The 19,401-nt window shown below is 37.6% G+C and overlaps 1 protein-coding gene across 1 annotated transcript in view; it reads right to left on the reverse strand.

Moving 5' to 3' along the window:
• The window catches only part of LOC138147572 (aldehyde oxidase-like), a 96,426-nt gene extending 77,322 nt beyond the window's left edge, over positions 1–19,104 (reverse strand). Inside the window, exons 1-7 of the mRNA XM_069070103.1 lie at positions 19,090–19,104; positions 18,588–18,855; positions 15,652–15,709; positions 11,486–11,582; positions 9,687–9,795; positions 8,875–9,001; positions 881–942 (exon numbers count right to left, since the gene is read on the reverse strand). Coding sequence (XP_068926204.1) covers positions 881–942; positions 8,875–9,001; positions 9,687–9,795; positions 11,486–11,582; positions 15,652–15,709; positions 18,588–18,644 — 510 coding nt within the window. The 5' untranslated portion in view covers positions 18,645–18,855; positions 19,090–19,104. The remainder of the gene's footprint in view (positions 1–880; positions 943–8,874; positions 9,002–9,686; positions 9,796–11,485; positions 11,583–15,651; positions 15,710–18,587; positions 18,856–19,089) is intronic.
• Positions 19,105–19,401: the final 297 nt, after the last annotated feature.

Genomic DNA, 19,401 nt, shown 5'->3' on the forward strand with positions numbered 1-19,401 from the left:
GGACTGGGAAGACCTGAGAACATAATACCTATTAGAAGGCTACTGCAATAGTCCAGGCAAGAGGGGCTGAAAGCATAGTTGGTGACCTTGTGCGTAGAAAAACGGAGATAGGAACAAGAGATGTGAAGACAGAAAGATGAGATGTGGTATCTGATTAGAAACTCTTTGTGGATGGAGGAAAGTGAGGGGTTGAGGATGGTTCAGAGGTTTTGAACCTGAGTGCCTGGAAAAATGGAGACATTCTTGAGGGAGAAATAAACAGTAGAATGCAAGCTCCTTGAGGAAAAGAGGACATTCTCACATTTTCTATTTGTCTCTCCAGTTTTTGGACACATTGCAGGCATTTAATAGTTGCTTATTAACTGATTGATACAACATTCCTATACAAGGTATTTGAATCAAAATAGGGGAGCTAGGCAAGGAGCTAAAAATAAAACTGTGGCCATCTCAACAGCATTAAGTACTTCCACTAAAAGTCAGTGATAGCAATGTCCAAGTGAGACAAACAGTATCATAATAATAATAATTTTAGCAACTTATACTGACATAGCACTATAAGTTTCACAAATTAATAAACATATATATGTATACATATATAACATGACCCTCACAGCCCCCATTTGTGAGGCGGACAGTACAAATATTATTTTCCCAATTTTATGCATAAGACAATTAAAGCTCAGAGAGGTTGTGAGTTACCCACAATACAGCTAAGCCTCTATTTTTCCCCATGGATAATAATGGATCTGTTATTATTACATAATAATAACAGTTTTAACCATATCTCCAGATCCTTCTTCCTACCTTCTCCACCCTGACTCCTATATTTTAATTCCCTGGGGAAAATTAAATAAAATTTAATTTTTTTTTCCCTTCTTACTTTACAGAAAGTCTTGCAAGCATCTACTATGGGCCGATATCCAGTGCAACGGCACAAGTTACCTAAATGAGAAAAACAATACACCAGCGTTAAATGTGCATATGAACTTGAGCTCCAGTCTTCAAATATATTGCCTAGTTTGTTACCTATAATGAAAAATGTGTAAATCTAAATCAGGACAAGATGAAAACTTTGAGTCAAGCTCTCTCCTCTCTGTCAGGTACCTGAAATGTCTGATGGAGAATATTGGAAAAAAAGAAAATGAAAGCCACGTATTCTGACAACTCTAATATATATATATATATATATATATATATATATATATATATATATATATATATATATATATATATGCTGTTCTCTAATGTCAATGGATCTATGACCTCCTGCATGTGAGTTTCTTCTCCATTAGTGCAAGTTACAATCAGAGAATCAAAGGATCATAGTTTTACAGCTGGTAGGGAGTTCAGGGTCTAGTCTAGGTGCCCCTTAATAAAAGGATTTGTTTTGTAAAACTTGGACTTAGTCCAAAGGCCACATCCAAGGAAGGCCACATGTGACCTCCAGGATACAGGTTCCTCACCCTTGGTCTAGTCCAACCTCTTTTTTACATATATGGAGCTGGTTAAATGACTTGCCCAGAGTCACACAGTAAGTGGTAGAGACAAGTAATCCATCCATGGCTCTAGATTGATAGGATTCTTGTCCAGGTCTTTCAATAAATCTTCATACAGAAGTTATACCCAATGTACCAGAGGTCTGCCTACAGGTCCTTTACCATTTGGCAGACAACACTAGTGCTTCTGTTCTCTCACTACAAACTCACTGGCCTCCTTTTCCAGTCATAAATTAATTTAGATCACAGTCTCACAGAATTTTAAATTCAGAAAGGACTTCAGCAACTGTCTGGTCCAACCCATACTCAAAAAGAATCCCTACTATCATATTCTTGACAAGCAGTCATCCATCCTCTGTCTGAAGACCTTCAATAAGAGGGCACCTACTTCCTGAGGCAGCCCATTCCACTTTAATAGCTAACATTTATACAGCTAGCATTTATATAGTACTTACTATGTACCAGGCACTGTGCCAAATGATTTACAATTATTATCTCATTTAATCCTCATGACAACCCTGGGAGGTAGGTGCTGTTATGATCCCCATTTTACAGATGAGGAAACTGAGGCAAACAGAGGTTAAGTGACTTGCCCAACTAGTAAACATTTGAGGTCATATTTGAACTTAGGTCTTCCTGACTCCAAGTCTGGTTTTCTACCCACTGTGTCACCTAGCTGCCACCTCTCATTATTAGAAGTCTTTCTCAACATTCAGCTTTAATTTGCCTCTTTGCAATCTCCAACAGCTGTCCCTGAACTTTTGGAACTGGATAGAAAATTATCTTCCCTCTTGTATATGACAACCCTTCAAATACTTAAAGACAGTGACCTTGTCCCCCCCCCCCCGCTACACACACACTCCAAGTCTTCTTTTCTCCAAGAAAAATATCACTTTGACTGACACTCTCATATAACATGGAATCAAGGTCCTTCTCCTTCCTGCTCATTCTCCTCCATATGCCTTCTGATTTGGCATGGATTGTGTCCTTTATGCAACTCTAAATGTAAATATCATTGGATTTTTGATCTTATGGATATGAATACTCTTTCTAATGGGGCGGATCAAAATCTAGTCATATTTTCTTAACCTCTACATGTCCTTCCATAAATCCTCTGTGGAAAGGTTTTTCAGTTTTCTGGGGGAGTCTTCTTCTCAATGAAGGAGTTTAACATTTTTTGTGTCATGGGCCCCTTTGGTTGTCTGGTGAAGCCAATAGACCCCTTCTTCAAACATCTTTAAATGCATAAAACACATAGATTTATAAAGGAAATCAATTATATGAAAATACAGTTATTAAACAAATATATTTCTATCAAAATATTTTAATAACAAGTTCATGAACCCCAGATTAAGAATCTCTGCTCTAGAATCTGTGCCACTACATGGACATCAATGGAAATCATGGGCAATTCAACAACAATAAATTCAGCAAATGGATTTAAGGTCCTTCAAAATCTATCTCCAGTGTCATTTTTTGAGACTTCCTTAATATTATTAGCTTTTATTCACTCTTTGTTTTAGCCAAACTGGACTACTAACTGTTCTCCAAACTCCATTCTATCTCCCACTTCCCTACATTTGCTCCAGTCATCTCCTATATCTAGAGTGGCATTACAGATAGAGCACTGGCCTTGAAGTCTTAAAGACCTGGGTTTTAATTTGGCTTCTGATGCTGGCTAGTTCAGTGACCCTGGACAAGTCACTTAACCTCTATCTACCACAGACATTTCTCTTAGCTACTAAGTCTTGGGCTAAACAACGTACTTCATTTTCCAGTCATGCACCTCTTGATGTCTCTTTTATGATATTTTCAGTGTGTAGTTTTTGATGGGAATATATTTCAGCTGACTTAGATTCATGTAAGGGTTATGGGATTTAAAGATCTTCCATGCCCCATTGGACTTGCTGACATAGCAGGAAGTGGCGGAGCAAGAGGAAGCGGTAGCCAAACTAGAGTTCCTGCGGTGGCTGGCATTGGTGGCGACGGCAGCAGCAGCATCAGAGGCAGCGGCAGTGGCAGCGCAAAGCCCTTTTTGAGTCAGCCAGAATTTCTGCTAAGGACTCCTGCTGAGGACTGCCAGGGGCTGGAGCTGCTGGGAGCGCGCTTCCCAGATGCTGGGAGGTTGCTGTGAGTGGGGAGAGGAGGACCTTTGCCTGAGGTAGCCTGTTCTGTTTTAAAGGCTTGAAAATGTGGGTGCTTTCTACTTTATCTACCTGTGCCAATATCATAACTACTCACTTTCTGATTTTGGGACTCAGTCTTTTGGTATCTTAATAAATTTTCTAGTTCATTCCCCCATATGGCAAGCATGACGTATTTTGTCATGGATAATTATATCAGCATATTTGTAATCTCCATAGGCATTGTGAATATGGCATTGCTGATACAATTCACTACATCACTGCAATGTCCTATGATGACCTGCAACTTTGTTTCTGTGGTATTCCATTATTTTGAGTTACGGAAGGATACTGAAGTAAAAAAAGGATGGATCTTTTGTTTCAGAGAAAAGTTTGGGGTTATTAAAAACACTGTAAAATTTCCTGAATGCAAATCAGCTCTTTCCTATTCATTCTGGCCCTATTCATTTTCCACCTAGAGAAGAGATTTTTAACCTTAGGTCTATGTATTCATTTTTAAAAATACTTTGATAATTGCATTTCAATATAATTTCTTTCCTTTACAATCCTATATATTTTATTGATTTTATGCAAGGCATTCTTTTGATAAGAGATCTGTAGGCTTTAGTAAACCTCCAAAGGGGTCTATTACCCACAAAAAAAAGGTTAAGAATTCTTAATCTAGAGTATCTGTCCAAGATTTTTATATTGATGGACCAGCTTTATGTGTTATCCATCCAAACACATGTCATAGTCTGGACAAGAGGCATTCTTGTTTTTCCAATACAGATAGTTTTGAGTGATTGAGAATTTAGTCTAGGAGACACTGCAATGTCTCTGGGATTGATGTAATCTGTACAATTCCACCCATCGATAGGATAATCTGAAGTTCATCATCATCTATAAGGAATTCTTCTTCTATTTGGATTCTGCACAACTCCATGACAGTGGCGTATGTCTTCAGTTATCATAAATAGATCTTTCTAACAGAATTTTATACCTCTGTTACATTTTTCAAGGAATCACAATTTCTCATATGCATTGGAGGCACATTGTTGGAGGAAGGCTTTTAAGATGCTACTTTGCTCTACAGAATCAAATAGCTTTTAATCGTCAACAACAAAAAAGACAGTGGAATATCACAATGTAACTTTTTTATCTTTCAATCATTTCAGCAACTGTAAAGCTATTGTGTGGTCAGGTATAGAATATCATTAATGAAAATCTCTCTTTCCTTCTCATGCATGCACTGATACATGTGTAAATCATTCTCAAGATTTTTTTTAATTATGGGAATATAGGCATATAGGTCAGTACTGCTATTTTCTCAGCTCCTTCTTCTTTAATATAGTAATTGTGATTATTTTTTCCTCACAATCATTTGGAGCCATCCCCTCTTTCATGTATTTTTAGCACCAATTCCTCAGTATCCTCAAAATAGTACCATTTTCAGGATGGATATTCTTCTCTGGGTACAACTAGTCTAGTCTACCTGTTCTTCCCATCTTTGCTGTTTTTAGTGCCATTTCTGCTTCCTCCTGAGCACATTGGAAACTAGGATGTTAACAACTAACCTTAGTGGTTCCACTCTCGTTGATGGAGGTTTGTCCACCCATGGTCCTTCTACTTTTTTCCTTCATTGTTCTCAGGATGATCTAGCTTAATTTGATCTCTCAACAAACCTTCTATATACCATTTTTTCTCCTCTCTATTATGTCTTGCTGTTTTTATGAAGCAATATTGCTTGTGATCTTCCATCATTCTCTTTCATAAGATGCTACAAATGAACTAATATCCTAATCATGTACTGCCAAAGGCTGCCAGGACTTCTAATTTAGTAAGGAGATCAATACTTTGAAGCCTGAGGAAGCTTCTAGAAATATTTAGTTTACTTATTGTGTTGATTTATACTGACTAAAATTCTTTATGGAAAAGACAGTCTGTTCTTTTACCTAATTCACATTTTTTTTTTGTTTGGGGTGTTTTTTAATTGAATCAGTGATTTTTAAGAAAGTAAAACAAAACTGCAACATCTTAAGCTTTTGATATTTACTTTATAGGTTTATCGAGACCACTTTTTACTAAGAAAGCTATACAGATGATAATGGAGTGGTGGGAAGTAGTACGATAAGGAGCTCCACAGCAAAACTCCTCCAAACAGATCTAAAAAAATATACCAGACCAAAAGCTGATGGGTAAAGGTCACAGTGAGTCATTTGTTCAGCCCAGGTCAGCATAGGGAGACAAAGAGGTTGCAGACACTGGGAACATGGCCCAGTAAAGAACATGACAACAAAAGGACATTCCGGCATCCAGGTCAGGAATGAAGGGGTCCTAACCCATACTGGAGTACCTTTACTCTCATAACTTTGTTGCCTATTACCCAGTCCAGGTTACAGATGCAGAGAAGACTGATAAGGGTACCTAGGCTTTCTCACTGTAATGTTAATGGGATTTAAGATCTTTCCTACCCATTAATAGGCCTCAGGTGGAGCCCATTAAGGGAAGCTTGCTTAGGGGAGGCTTGCTTGTAGGGAGGCTTTCACACCTTTTGTTAATTTTTAATTAGGCACTGAGTCATGAGGGTTGTGATGTCTTCTGGCTCTGAAAAGTGTATACATACTCTGAGTTGGTATTTTGCTTTGGGGGCTCACTTATGAGAAGGATCTTGTGATTCCCTGGTTGAGATTCTGAGTGACCTGTTTATTCAGAGCTCCCCAGCTGCTCAGGTGTAAAGGTTCTCTTGATCCAGGGATGTATGTAAAGTGTATAGTTTATTCAGGCAGTCAGAGCCCTGTCTGTTGGTCTTTATTTCTCTGCTTATATTTTCTCTGTTTTTTCTCTGAAGTTCAGGGTGCTGACTTTTCCCCTGAACTAGTAAATGTAATTAAAAAATATTGTTGACCCCTTAAACAGCTCTCTTTCCTCATAAAGCAGATCTAAGAACCTGTGCTAGCAGCTGTTCTGGGTATGCCAGCATGGTTGCTGCTACACTCACCCCACTCAAAGTGGTCTCAAACCCTAAGAAGTATACCCAGAAACAAACAAGCTCAGAAGCAAACAGCAAGGATGTGGCTCACAGCCCCGGAGCAGAGTGGAATCTTAATTCCAGCTTCTAGTTCAATCTGAGGCCTGAAGAGAAATAACCAGGGCAGAAATCCCAAAACAAAAGGGAACTGGTAGTTCTACTGTACTGAAAAAACAGAACTCCCCGGATGGTGGACAGTGGCTGAGTCCAGCAACAGTCTGCTATGGCTCAAATATAAACCCAGGTCCATAACTTGCAAAATTCAGATTTGGGGTGGGAGTGGAGAGAGACCAGTAAGACTTTACCTTGGATAAGCAATCAGACTTTACCCTGAAAGCTTTCAAGTCCCAAATGTGAACTGTCCCTGAGATTCTGAAACAGCCTCAAAAACACAGCAATAGTACCAGCCCAGACCTTCCCTACAGCAATGCATAGAGCCTGGCTCTAATATCAAGATTACAGTCAGAAAGCCAACTAAAAGAATGAGCAAAAACAAAACAAAAAACAAAACAAATTAAAAATTTTAAAAAAACTACTTTATTGACAGAGATGCTCAAGACACAACCCCAGAAGAAAAGAATGACTCCAAAACATATAAAGACAAGTGTCAAAATAAAAGTTTGGGCACAAATCCAGCTAGAATTCCTGAAAGAGATGAAGCAAGAGTTATAAAGAGCTAAAAATGTTTTTGTCTATGAAATGGCAGAGCTAAAGAAAAAATGGTGGGGAATTGTGGAAGAAAGCCTTGGAAACAGAGGTTTGGCAGAAGAGGTACAGAATCTTGCCAAAGAAACAAACTCTCTGAAATTTGGAATGGACCAAATAAAAGCCAATGATTCAATGAGGCAATGAGAAATATTAAAACAGTGTCAAAGACTGAAAAATATAAAAGAAAATGTAATCTTATTGCAGAAACTGCTGACCTAGACAACATATTAAGGAGAAAAAAAGAATCATTTGACTACTTGAATGCCATGACCAAAACAAGAGCTTAGACATTGTATTTCAAGAAATCTTAAAAGAAAACTGCCCAGATCTCTTGGAATCAGAAAGCAAAAAGGAGAGCAAAGTAGAAATAGAAGGAATCTACCAATCACCTTCTGAAATCTCAAAATGAAAACTCCCAGGAATATTATAACCAAAATTCAGACCTGAAAGCAGTCAGAAAGAAGAACCAAGGATCCACAGTTAGGATCACACGTGATTTCCCAGTCTCCCTGTATTAAAAGTAATCAATTTATCCTTGTTCAGTTCATTATGATTGTTTGTTTGTGTTTGCTTTTTTAAGTTTCTATTAACTTCTGTGTTTAGAACCTCAACATTTTGAACTAGCTCTAGTATTTTTTATCAGGAATGCTTAGAAGTCCTCTATTTAACAAAGTTCCGTTTTTTTTTTCTCCTGTAAGCTTTTATTCAGTTTTTCTGGATAATTCTTGGCTATAAGTTTATATACTTGGCCTTCTGAAATATTGAATTCAAAGTTGTTTACTCTTTTATGGTGGTGATTGGGAAATCAAAAAATATTTATAGCAGCTCTTTTTGTGGTGGCAAAGAATTGGAAATTAAGGGGATGCCCATCAATTGGGGAATGGCTGAACAAGTTGTGGTATATGCATGTAATAGAATACTATTGTGTTATAAGAAATGCGGAGTAGATAGACTTCATATTTACCTGGAGAGGCTTATACAAACTGATGCTGAGTGAGAAGAGTAGAACCAGGAAAAATTTGTACACATTTACAGACACAACGTATGTGTGATGACCAACTTTCATAGATTGGACTCTTCTCAGCAATGCAGTGATATGTCAATCTCAAAAGACTCATGATGGAGAGAGATGTCTACATCCAGAGAAAGAACTAGAAAGAACTGAGTTGAAATCCAGATTGAAGCAAACTACCTGATTTTTTATTTTTCTTGTTTTGTTTTATTTCCTCTTTACTGTTTTTCATTCCATCTGATACAATCCGGCTTTATAACCTGCCTAATGTCTAATGTGAAAATATTTGCAGATCCTATACTTGATTATATGCTGCCATGTGGGGGGGGGGAAGAAAGGGAGGGGGACAAAATTTGAAACTCAAGGAATTGTGAAATTGAATCTTTTAAACTAAAAGTAAACACACAATAAAAAAAAAGAAAGAAAAAAAAAGATGTACACAATAGCACAGATGCAGATTGAGTTATTTCTAAAAAGAGTCTTGAAGAAAATTTAATTAATACCTACCTCCAAGAGCTTCCATTAACTGATCCATGGAGGGTTTTGGAATGTTTCTCAAAAGAGAGTACAAAGACATCACCATTCCAGGGCTACAGAATCCACACTGTGTCCCATGGCATTTGGCAATTCTTTCCTAGAATAACAGACAACAATGAGAACTGAGAGTGAGATTACTAGTTCACAAATACTCATCAATATAAGCACTTTATTAACACTAACAATTACTGTCAATGCAAGAAATTTAATTAGAATAATAACATCATCCTTCATACACAAACATGCTGCTACTGATTCACTGTCTGTAAGAAGTGAGCTTTGATTTGTTTTTCTCTGTTAGGCAGGATCAGGGGCTCAATCTGGCTGTGGACCTTTTTCCTATGCAGTTATTTGGTTTATATGTAAATAAATAGTTCAATGGAAAGAGTACTATACTTGGAGTCAGGAAGACGACTTCAAATCCCGCTTCTTGCCTTAGATCACATAGATAGTAAGTGACAAAGTGAACATTTAAACTCAGATCACAATATATGTGGATGGAAAGATAGGTAGACTGGCCATGTATTGAAAATGAAAGAGAAAAGACAGACTAACCAGGTGGTACATTGATAACTCAATATCTGAAAGGAATGAAAGAAAGATCCCTGATGCATTGATCCTCTATGGAAAATGTGTAGAAATGAAATAAACAAGAATCACAAGAAAACATGGTAGAGTTTTTAATGAAAGGAGTATCTGCAGTATCAAAACCGTGGCTTTATGAACGTATCAAATCACCAATGGTGGAAGATGAAACAAGAAATTGTTCTATAGACTCTCACCTGCACTGGATGAATCCTGGTTTGTGTGTTTCCTATGCCTTCTACTGTGGTAACAGCAGCTCCAAACAGAGAGCATATGGAAAGCAGGCAGGCATTGGCCGAATAATGTCTTCAGAACAGAAAAGAGAAAAATAAATCAATGATACTTCTATGAACAACTAGATGATAATTTTAATTGCTTTGTGTGAATAGAGTTGCTAACCAAATCCTACTTACAAAATAATATTTTTCTAGCTATGCTTTTATTTATTTTTTATTTATTTATTTATTTCATTTGCCCTTTGAGCAGGTACCCAGATATCATCATATTATAAATAACTTAAAATGATACCATTTCTGATCAGTCAGCCTTGCACACTCATTGCTTTGGCCCAGTTTTATCTCCAACTTCTAGTCAAAGGACTAGGTAGGGAGAAAATGGGCCAATAACATAATTTGGGTATTATTTTCCTTGCTGTAGATGAGCTAATTGATATGTCTAGCCCAATAACAATAACAATAATGCAGCTATTGAAAGATGAACATTTCCATTTTAAGAGGAATGAAGATTACTGATAGACTTTCTCAGAGGACATGATAAATAGGTCAAAAACTTATTAAAATAGTTTCAGGATAAGTAGATATTAATATACTAAGCAATAGTAAAGGTTAATAATAAGTACATAATTAAATTTCTCAAATATAATCACAAGTGGCTTAAATCTAAATGGAATATATAAAGCAACCAAGATCCAAAAATGGAATCAAAAGGCCCTCCATGGGTAACATTTGCATAAACTCAGTCAACAACAGGTTGACCCAGACTTTAAAAAGGCTAAGTCATGTAGATACGAGGGGTTTGTGATAGCAATTGAGGACTAGGTCATTGCCACCAAAAATCACAGGAAGATTATCCTTAAAGAGAATAGATTTCATAATCAGTATAGATTATGCAAGGAAATGAAGGAGACTGTGCAACAAATTACTGCAGGTTACAAAAGTTTAGCAGTTATTGAATACCTAGCAAAACATGACCTGATAGTCAGAAGTAGACATCCAAAACATGCTGTCTTTCACGGACAGTCATAAAACAAATCACCAAATTGCAATCATAGAACTCAAAACATCCTAGAAAATACAACCGAAAACTCTGATAGGAATCAAACCATTATCCCAGATCAACATATTTCTCACAATTGTCTAGACGTGACATTAATTAAAAAAAAAAAACCTTAAAAACTTGGTTTAAGTACTTGCCACTGTCCCAAATATCCATAATTTTGAAGCTATGTGAAAGAAAAACCTGACCTAGCAGATGAAGATCACATTGGGAACAGGATGAGGCACATATTACTATTGCTGTTGTCCTGTCTGCTACAGAAGTTGTACCAAGGAAATTTTCAGAAAACCTACAGTGGATGAGCTTATGTCCTAATTTATTGATGTTCAGTCATTTTCAGTCATATTTGGCTTTTTGTGAATCCATTTGGGGTTTTCTCAGCAGAGATACTGAAGCAGTTTGTCATTTCCTTCTCCAGCTCATTTTACAGGTGGGGAAACTGAGGCCAATAGGTTCAAGTGACTTTCCCAGGGTCACAAAGCTAGTACGTGTCTGAAATCAGATTTGAACTCAGGAAGATGTCTGCCATGTCATCCCAGTCTACCCACTGGACCACCTAGCTGTTTACAAACTTTAAGTACTATGCAAATGTCAGTTTTTTTATCATTTCCACTATCATAGCCCTATATATCTATGACAGAATAAAAGTTCCAAATGATAAAAGTTAACACAGCATTTTCAGAACCCTGAGGAAGGATACCTTATCTTCTTCATTTCTGGGTCATATCTTGATATCATCACTGTGCAAGCTCCGCAGCCACCTTCTCCACAGCCATATTTTGTCCCTGTCAGACGGACTTGAAAGGCAGTAGTCAAAGAAAACCTTTTTCTGATGCTTTTCTCTTTGAATTATTTCACTGAATTCTGACTATCCAGTCCTATAACAAGCTCAAGAGGCTTAACTTTGAGGGTGAAAAAAAGGTTTCTTGGCTGATATTACCTGGCAACAGACTACTTAATAAATTTTTTATTATCTTTCTGACTAATGTAGAGTCTCTTGCTCTTCCTCCGCAGTTCAGTCCCAGGCAGCTGGCAAGCAGTAATATTAGGCTGGGAGAGGGAGAAGCCCTCCCCTATGGTATTTGATCATCTGATCCTGGATGTGTTTGAGTCTTAAGCTGTATCTCTTTAACTTTGTCCCAAAGACAAATAAATATAAGACGTTTTGTTATTTTTTGTTTTTTTCAACCCCCAGAGGGAGAAAATCAAATCAACATCTCAACCAGGGGTCAATGGGGGAAGATATCATTGCTGGCTAGGGAAAGGTGACAACCTAATGCTCCGTGGCTAGCAAATTGCCACCCTCTCCTAAACACAGAGTCAAGGGATACCTAGGTGGAAACAGCTTCCTGGTGCAACTGCTCCAGACTCTCTCCGTCTTGTTCATGTCAGCTCTCCTCCTTCAGAAATACAGCATGGTTCTTCCTTACCCTCCTTTTGTACCCTCTAGGATTCCCCCTCTACTGTTAACCAACTTCTTTCCATCTTAGATCTTTTCCTATAACACACTTTTAATGCCTCACAAAACCTGACTTTCTTCATCCCCAACTCATAGCCCAAAAGACACTGCATTCCTAGCCACCCTCTCCAAGACTGGATGCACCTTCTACCATCCTCCATCACTTCTTCCTATACAAGCAAAGGACCAGGGGAAGAGTAAATATAATGCTTGCTCTTCAGTGTGACTTCCAGACCTTCATTCTGCTGCAACTTCACTCAGCAACTTCTCCTCCTCTCAAGTTCATTCCATCCATTTCTATCACCCAATCCAGTCTAGCTGCTATTATCTACCAGACCCTTTTTCTCCCTCTTTCTTGAGGAGTTCACCACCCTGGCTCACATTTTTCCAAACCATCCCAGCAGCTCCCTTCCTATAGAGGAATTTCAATATATGTTGCTGTCTCCTACAACACCCTAGTCTCCTAATCCATTATCCTCCTAACTCAGAATCTATACCTTTACTCCTAGAACCTAGTACGGTACAATTCACAGATAAATAATAAGTGCCTGATGAATTTAAATCAATTCTGTTATTTACAGTATTTCTGTTTCTAATGTAATTGATGGGTAAGAATTGACTGACTATATATACTGCTTTACTTTAAAAAAAATCAAGGACATTTACATACATTTCTCTGTATCCACAGGGCAGCTTCATCAAAAACATTTTTTTTAAGTTGACATGAGAATAGGGAGTGATTTTAAAACTTTTAAACCCATGCCATTAAATTAAAAAGCAATCTTTCCTCACTCTTTTATTTATTCTACTATTTTCTTTTTCTTTACATCTTTTTTTAGTCATATCTTTTGTTTTTAAGACACTTTTGTTTCGAAACAGATCATTCCAGGTCCTCTGCTCAACGAACTCTCCCTTAGCAGACAAACTAAAATATTGAGGTAGGCAGAAGTATTTCACTATAACCAAGCAACAGCTCAACAGTGTCTAAGAGGATATGCAACATTGCAAAGCTATCATCCTCCACCTCTGAAAATATGAAAAGGAGGTACATTTTTTCAACTCTTCAGGATCAAGCTTGGTCATTATAATGTTGTTCAATTTAATTAGTTTCTTTGTTTTGATTGAGAATATCTTTGCACATTTCAAGAGCTATCTGTATCAAATAGGAATTGTAACTACAAATCTCACTTTCTTGTTTAGAGTCTATTCCCCAATTTTCTCCCCACCTTTCCCCTTATGAGGATGTTTTACTCTCTTGGTGGTGTCATTTACTCTCTTTGGTGGTGAATAGTTCTATTAGAAATTTTTTAAAATAATGTTTCTCAGTTCTAAAATATTTACTTCTGTGTCCTCTATAATCCATTGCTTTAATTCTCATAGCTCTAGTCAACTGAAATATTTGTATTGTCTTTTGTTCCACTTCATACATTTGAGCAGTGTCAAAAACAGAACTAGAAGCTTGGTGGATGGATAAAATAAGCATTTATTAAGCACCTACTATTTACCAGGAACTGTGCTAAGCATTTTACAAATATCACCTCATTTGATCCTCACAACAACCCTGAGAGGTAGGTGCAGTTATTACCCCAATTTTACAAGAGAGGAAACTAAGGCATACATGGGGTTAAATTACTTATCTAGGGTCACACAGCCAGGAAGTGTTTGACGCCAGCTTTGAATTCACATCTTCCTGAGTCCAAGCCCTGTATCTATCTACTGGGCCACCTAGGTGCCTCCAGAGACCTAATTGTGGAATAGAGATGTCCCAGGACTGTTTCTATGAATTATAGTTTTAAAATGAAAATGAAGTTTACAAAGCATTTTTTTTTTTCAGAAATAGCTTTGTAAGGTAAGTAATGTAAGTTCATTCATCTCCAGTATATAGAGCTTCTCAATAAGTTTCTAAGGTGGGATTCAGACCCAGGTCTCCTGATGCAGAAGCAATTTTCTACTCAGTCTATGGGTCAGATTGATTCTGGCCTTTCTATTTACTACCCTATATGACCTTGATGACCTCTGTGGGCCTCAGTTTTCTTATCTGTATAATGGCATCTAAGATCATCCTAGCTATAAATCTATGGTCCTTTAAAACAAGTTCAATCCCCATATTATACAGGTGACTTGCCAAAGTCACACAACAAGTTAATAGAAGTCATTATTTGTTGATGGATGCCTGTGTTCTTCCTCCTTATACACTATCCCTCCACTGATCCAGGAAGAAAATCTACCTATCCTTTAAAGCCCAATTCAAATGTCACCACCTATATGAAGTCTTCCTTTATCTTCTCAATCAGTAACATCCTCTCCCCTTTTGAGTTTCACAAAGCACCTGGATTCAAATCCTGGCTCTGCTACTTAATACTTGTGTGACCTTGGGCAAGTCATTTAACATTTCTCTGTCTCAGTTTCCTTTTCTGTAAAATGAGAGCCTTGAATCCATCTAAGGTCCTTTCCAGTTCTAAATCTAAGCTCCAGTGTACACATAAGATTTTCATTTTATACCACTATATTACATTTATTCTGTATTCTTTTGCATTATAGGTCCTATCTCTCTACACAATTATAATCTTCATATGGGTAAGACTATGTTTTATTTAAACTTTGTATCATCCAAGTGCTCAAGACAATACTTTGAACACAATAAATGGTTAATAAATGTATGTCAATTTGATTTTGATCCTGACTGGTAGACATTTTTTGTGTATTTTTCAAAGAGCCAGGAAAATTACTGAGAATTAGCCCAGGAATGTGCTCTTGGATTTTGATACCACCATGCACTTATGGGGGTGAATGGAGACTATAAGTTTACAAATGGGGGGACTGATCCACAAGAGTAGTCATTAAGAGAAGAAAGAGGAGAGCAGTGCTCAAGAGAAGAGAAAGCTTGTAGCCTGGAATTGGAATCTTGTTATTCAGAAGATCATAGGAGCTTAGGTTGACACTGGAAGAGAACATGGAGGCCATCGAATCTAATCTTCTCATTTTATAGGTGAGGAAACAGAGGTCAAGAGAAGTTAAGTGATTTGCCCAGGTACACATAACTAGTAAGTGTCTGGTACAGGTCAGGTCAGGAGGTACATCAAGAGAAGACATCAAAGGCACAGGAGGCATATTATCCATGTGCAGGCCTGTCATGCTCTATCTCTGTACTTGCACACCCTTTCCACTGATCATACATATGTTTTTGGGAAAGTGTACTTTAAGTGTATCAGGCAGAATGTTCAATTGTAAAGCTTCTTACTGTAATGCTTCCAACCTGCAAGTCTGAGTTAGCCGATGTGGGGGAGGTGGGAGAGTAATACTAGAGGATTGCTACCAATTTTTTTTTTAAGTGCTTGATGTGAAACTATGTAAAATGGAATTACTTCAATTAAAAATACATAGACACAGATGGAATAAAAGGATACGTTTCTTCCTCAAGTATGGCAACAACATTGTTTCAGGATCTGCATTCTTCTCCATTACCTGAGCAAGGAGAAAAATTAAAGATTTATGTTAAAACACTGATCAGGGTCACAAATTGCTAGATCACTTGCCAGAAGAAGAAAGTTTCCAAATTTATTCTGAGACACAAATTTTCAAAGGAAGCAATGCCCACTTTGCTCTGGGGGAGCAAAAGTCTGAATCAAAGTTTGATTTGAGTAAGGAGACTCTAGGGTACCTGGGACATTGGAGGGATTCACAAGTATTGATTTAATTAAGTAGAATATAAAGTATTACAATAAATGTTGTATTGCAATTATTAATTATGGTGCATCCAGGTAGGATCCACATAATTCTCTTCCCCTCCCTCCCCTACCCCCATTACTATTTCTGCATTTTTGTCTTCAGAACTTCATTCCTGAGAGCTTCGCATTTCTCCTGGGTTGATTTTCCCTGCTGAAATATTAGTTCATGGGATTCTATCTATCCTTCTCTGAATCCTTTGAAATCTGCTCTCCCAAAATAACTTATATTTATATTTTACTTTAACATTTAGAAAGAGTTGACAGCCTGCTAACTGTTGGCTGGGCTCCATCTTGCCTCTGACACTGTGTGACTATTTGGAACAGTAACCTGTCTGAATCTCCAAGGATTTTCTAAAATAGGGGTTCTTAACTTGAATCCATCAGTAGATTACAAGTCCATTAACTGAGAGGGAGAAATAATTGCATCTTAATTTTCACTACCCTCAGTGAAATTTAGTATTTCTTCCAATTATCAATTTTAGAAAACATTATTCTGAGAAGGGGTTTATAGGTTTCACCAGATTTCCAAAAGGAAACACACACAAAAAAAGAGTAACTACTGCTCTTAAGACTTACTGATTGAATTATAAAGGAGATGTCTGCCATTTGTGGGATTCCCTTACCAGTGACATTGTATCCATCAATAATAATCAACATGGGGATAGGAATTTCTATTAAAAACTGCACTTGCCAATTTAATCAAGGGGAATGATAAGATAACTTTTTTAGTCAGCTTTAATGAGAATTATAATCTTATAAGAAGAAATTTATCTTTATAATAAGAATAAATAAGAAACTGTTTTGCTTTCCAAATACGTATACTTTGATTAAATTCCAAGAGACTGAAGCAGCTAGGCAGAACAATGGATAGAGCTTTGGAGGAAGAACTAAACTCATATCTGACATCAGACAACCACTGTGTAACCCTGAATTATTCACTTAACCTCTGGCTGCCTCAGTTTCCTCCTCTGTAAAGCAGAGATAACAATAACACTTACCTGACAGGGAGGTTGTAAGGGTAAAATGAGATAATATTTATAAAATTCTTTGCAAACTTTAAAGTGCCATATAAATTGAGCTACTATTATTAGGTATCATTAGCCCTGAAGTTGTTTTATATATTTACCTTGAAAATCAACATTACACGAAAATTTTGCAACCTAAATGCAATACAATGCCCTAGAAGAACATTTTTGGGGGAAGGTAATTGCTTGTAAAGAAAAATAAGCTACAGCATAATTGTAGGATACTGTATGATAAGTCAGACTATAAGACTTGATAGTTGATTTAGAGGAGTTGATAAGTTAAAGACTTGATAGTTGATTTAGAGGAGTCACTTTAACCTTTTTGTGACTCAGTTTCCCTCTTCATAAAGTATTTCCTGAGGCTGGTCTTAAATACAGTAAATGATCATTCCAATAAGGCTCCTTTTACTGATGTCTTCTCTGCACTACATGAAAGTGTTCATTTCACTGAATAACACTGTCTGAACTTCCCAACAATAAAAAATCTAGTTTAGTTAATTAATAAGAAGTCTCCTCTTAAATGGGCAGATAGCAAATTAGCAAATATGACAAAAGAAGGAAGAGTTCAATGGTTGGAGGCACTGCATAAAGACAGCCTCTACTTCTAGAGCTGTAAATTGGTAACAATTCTGGTAAGTAATTTGAAATTATATTAAGAAAGTAACTAAAATGTTCATGCCCTTTAACCCAGATATCCCCCTGCTTAGGCATACAGTCCAAGAAAGTCAAAGACAGAAAGGTCACATATATACTTAAACATTCATAGCAACATTTTGGGATGATATGCAGTAGTAAGCAAAGAATTGTACACAATGAAGATGCTGGAGAATGGCCGAACTATAACAAATATAATGGAATAGTACAGTGCCATAAGAAATGAAGCATATGGAGAACTCAGTGAAGTCTTCAGAGATTTATACAAACTGATACAGAGTAAAGTAAGAACCAGGAAAACAATAAACACAATGACACAACTAGAAAGAACCACAAGTGTGGGAAAAAACCTCAAACTGAATGCTTTGTAAATATAGCCAAGTTTGGCCTCAATGAGGATTTATGAAATTCTCCCTCTCTTCTTTTTATATCGGGGAGGGGATGGCATGAGTGGGTGTGGAACATTCCATTAACTGTCACATTTAGTATGTTGGTTTAGTTTTGCTGAACTGCTTTTTCTATTCTTTGTTACAAAGGAAAAGAATTATATTGAAATAAAATTAAGTATCTATATATCAATAGGTCTATATGGATCTACTTCTCTATATAGAGATATAGATCTATCTGGGTAGCTTGGTCGCATCCTAGGTAGAGCGTTGGCTCAGGAGTTAGGAAAACTTCAGTTCAAATCCAGCCTCTAACACTTAGCAGCAGTGGAACCTGGACAAATCATTTAACCTCTGTATGCCTCAGTTTCCTCATCTGTAAAATAAGGGATAACAATGTCACCTACCTCCCAGGTTTGTTTTGAGAATCAAATATTTGTAAGATGCGTAGCACATAACAGGCATTTAATAAATATTTGTTCCCTCCTTTCCTTTTCATCTTCATGCACACGGTCAAGCCCACCCTGAAGCCCACCTTCAGTTAACTCACCTTTCTGCCATTCACGTAGAAGAGCAGTTCTGACGGTCCGTTTAAAGCAAGAGACATGATGGCAAATGAGTGCACTGGTCAGCTAGGTCTGGTAAAGAGTTCACAGAAACCTTGGCACAGAAGAGGGCTCAAGGCTCAAGACAGTGGGCAGTCAGCAGGAGTGCAGCTCAGCACAGCTAACCCAGGCAAGGCTCAGACTGCAGCTGAGGACCCGAGCAAGGGGTGAAGTTCTGATTGTCCGCTCCGCCCCGATTTCCTCTGACCTAGACTGGACAGGGAGAGTTTCAATGCGCCGCCCCTCCAAACCCTTCCCTTTCTCCTAGGAGCATTTTAGAAGAAAAAGCCTTTCTTTTCTCCTCTCCCTCTTTTCCCCTTTAATTCCCCAAGCCACTCTCAGTGACTTTCCCTCCCACATACCTTTTCTCCTCTTCTCCTTCTCTCTCGCCCTCCCCACCCTTTCGCACCCCCTCCCCGCTCCTTCTCTTGTCTCCCTCTCTCTTACCCTCCCGCCTGCGGTCTCCCCCTCCTCCTAACGCCTGAATTTCACTTCCTCTTCCAGAGCATTTTCAACTGGTCCAGACGTAAGTAGTCTAAAAGCAATCAGATCCGCTTTTAAAAATTCAACCCAAAATAAACAAAATCCAGATTAAAAGTCATCCCATGTTGCATATCATCTCCTTTGGAATATAGCACAGTGTAATATTGTGGTCAGAGTATATATAACGAGAACTTTAAGAAAATTGTCTAATTACGTCTACCCAGAGATACTCTTCCTCCGAAATCCATAGCGTTTATTGCTTTAACTGGCAATCTA

The sequence above is a fragment of the Petaurus breviceps genome, unplaced genomic scaffold (assembly GCF_028583685.1).
Source record: "Petaurus breviceps papuanus isolate PSGF00001 unplaced genomic scaffold, PetGlider_PUasm1.0 90804, whole genome shotgun sequence".
Taxonomy (NCBI): domain Eukaryota; kingdom Metazoa; phylum Chordata; class Mammalia; order Diprotodontia; family Petauridae; genus Petaurus; species Petaurus breviceps.